The sequence below is a fragment of the Apis dorsata genome, unplaced genomic scaffold, assembly GCF_000469605.1.
Source record: "Apis dorsata unplaced genomic scaffold, Apis dorsata 1.3 scaffold_126, whole genome shotgun sequence".
NCBI lineage: Eukaryota > Metazoa > Arthropoda > Insecta > Hymenoptera > Apidae > Apis > Apis dorsata.
Genome location: NW_006263419.1, coordinates 412,654 through 414,901, shown reverse-complemented (window position 1 = coordinate 414,901; position 2,248 = coordinate 412,654). Strand labels below are relative to the sequence as shown.

General features: G+C 39.1%; 1 protein-coding gene across 3 annotated transcripts in view; it reads right to left on the bottom strand.

The window, feature by feature from the left end:
- Positions 1 to 2,248, bottom strand: part of LOC102681938 (hemicentin-2-like) — a 148,312-nt gene that overhangs the window by 48,565 nt on the left and 97,499 nt on the right. The window contains exon 1 of one of the 3 annotated variants that reach the window (XM_006612763.2): positions 1,660 to 2,242. The exons of 1 other annotated variant lie outside the window; for it this stretch is intronic. Coding sequence is in view for 1 of the 2 variants with exons in the window: in XM_031509076.1 (XP_031364936.1) it covers positions 122 to 213 (92 nt within the window). In the remaining variant the exon portion in view is untranslated. Of the gene's footprint in view, positions 1 to 121; positions 307 to 1,659; positions 2,243 to 2,248 lie in introns of those variants that run through there. One more of the 3 variants, XM_031509076.1, reaches the window with a different exon arrangement.

Below are 2,248 nucleotides of genomic sequence, written 5' to 3'. Positions count from 1 at the left end.
AAAAAAAAAAAAAAAAAGGCTTCAACGGATCTACGTTTCTTCGTAGAGAACATTTCTGTTAGATACGAGTTAATACTAAAATCCCATGGAACTGAGACGAGAATTTTCATGGAACAAGCACCTATAATCTCGAAGATCCGACAGTCGACAACGGTCTTCGAGCCGTCTTGCGTCGTACACTTTAGTTGGTGTAACGTGCGAAGTTGAGAACATGCTCGTGCAAGCTCTTCAGATCCTCGACGATTCCGTCTTCGATCCAACTACGAATTTCGAAATCATTGGTAACACGATTATGAAGTGGATAATCGTGTCTTCTGAGTCTAATTGAGCATGAGGGAAACTTTCGTTCGCGAAATTTAATAATGCTTCAAGTTTAATTGCGCGAATAGCAAGAAACTTGAAAATCTTTTCAAGTATAAAATAAATACATATATATATTTTATAAATGAGACGATATATATATATTATAAATGAGACGGATTGATAATTAAAGGAATTAATATTTTGTTTTTTATTGGATTGTATTTATAAAGCTCTCTTTTTTAATTTCATTCCATGCTTCTTTTTTCAATTTCATTCTTTGTATCCTCTTCGTATTGTGTTGGAAATGATTAATATGAATAATTGTTATATCAAATATATTTTACAAATATTTCATTTCAAAAAGCATCTCATTCCTTTCAATTTAGATGGATTTCTATCCCTTTGTTAGGTAAATGTTCGTAAATTTTTTTATTAACTTTAAAGGATTATTTATGTTCCGATTCATATGTATGTTTTTTACAATGGCTGTACGAAATTAACTTGTATTGTAATAACTTTCTGTATAATTGAATATACAGGACTTCATAGAGTTATATCTATTTTCGTTATTTCTATTTTCTTCGAGCATAAAAACCATTATAAATTGAGCAAGCAAACCAGTTTCCCGATAGGAATGTACTATTGAAATAAACTAACTATTAAATAAAAAATAATGACTTTCTATGAAAAGCATAGCTATTATTTTCTTTTTTATTTTCTTTTCTTTATTTCAAAAGCTAACCATAACATAAAATACATCTCAATGAACCGAAATGAAAATTGTACATTTAGAAGAAATATTAAGAAATATTGGAAAAATGATGGAATATCGATATCCGTGTATGTCTCGAAACGCAAGCTAATTATTTTGATATTCTAAAGAAAAATCCGAAGAATACATACGTGTATAGTAGAAAAACACGCAAAATATCTAAAATAAATATTCATTACAAAGAATCAAATTCCTCAGATTTCGTTCTTCCTCGAACAATATCAAATTTATTCCTTATCCTCCTCGCACATCTTCCACCTTCTCAAACACATTTAGAAGATCCTGCTACGTAATTCCAACATCGGGATCAGAGAGTCCAAGCAGACTCGCGATTTAAGATCCTTCAACACGCCGTGAAGGTTTTAACGGGGGAGAAAAGCGTAACGGAATTATAATTCGACGGGATAAAGGGGTTAGGCGCATACATCGTGGAGAGCCATCTTCCTTGCGTGATTGCATATTAAACATCCCCATCCAGGAAGGGAATTCGGAGAGGAAAAGAGGGAAAGGGACGGAAGTCGTGACAACGGATACGTTGGATCTTTATCCCCGTTCCCTTCGTCATCCCCACTTGTTTTTCTTACCTCTGATATCGCGACAGAAGTGGTGAGAAGGGGCGCAAAGAAAGAAGATAGAGAGATCGCAGGGAGCGTGGAAGCCGACCGACTAAAAGTTAAATTGCGTTCCAGGGCTGCACGGGAGTTCGGATTTCCGCTCGTGACTGAGTATTCCCAAAGCTGTCCCACTCCACCGGCTGCTTCCGCGGCATTGACGTTGAAATACGATTTAATTCTTCCACTTCGCACTTCCAACAGACGAGGAAAGCGCTTCCGTGACGTGCCGCTGCCGTCCGGACATCCGTGTGGTTGCTTGCCTTCAGGCGGCTAGCCCTCAGGGCCCTTCCCATATGGATGCAACCAGCCACGCACACACGCTCGCCTCTGCATATTCGACAGGATCCCTCGTCTCTTTTCAGAAAATCGCCAGGCTTCCGTGGGCGGTTGGAAGCGATTCGTGGGTATAACGCGTTCGTTCCTCGGCTTTCGACGAGCGATAACCCTGGCAAAGCGATTCCCGGCTGTCTGAGTTCCCCGGCTGAATCTTTCGATCGATCGGTCGACGCGCCTCTCGCGTGCCTCGTCGATCACCTCGACCGATTCGCGGAGATTTTCG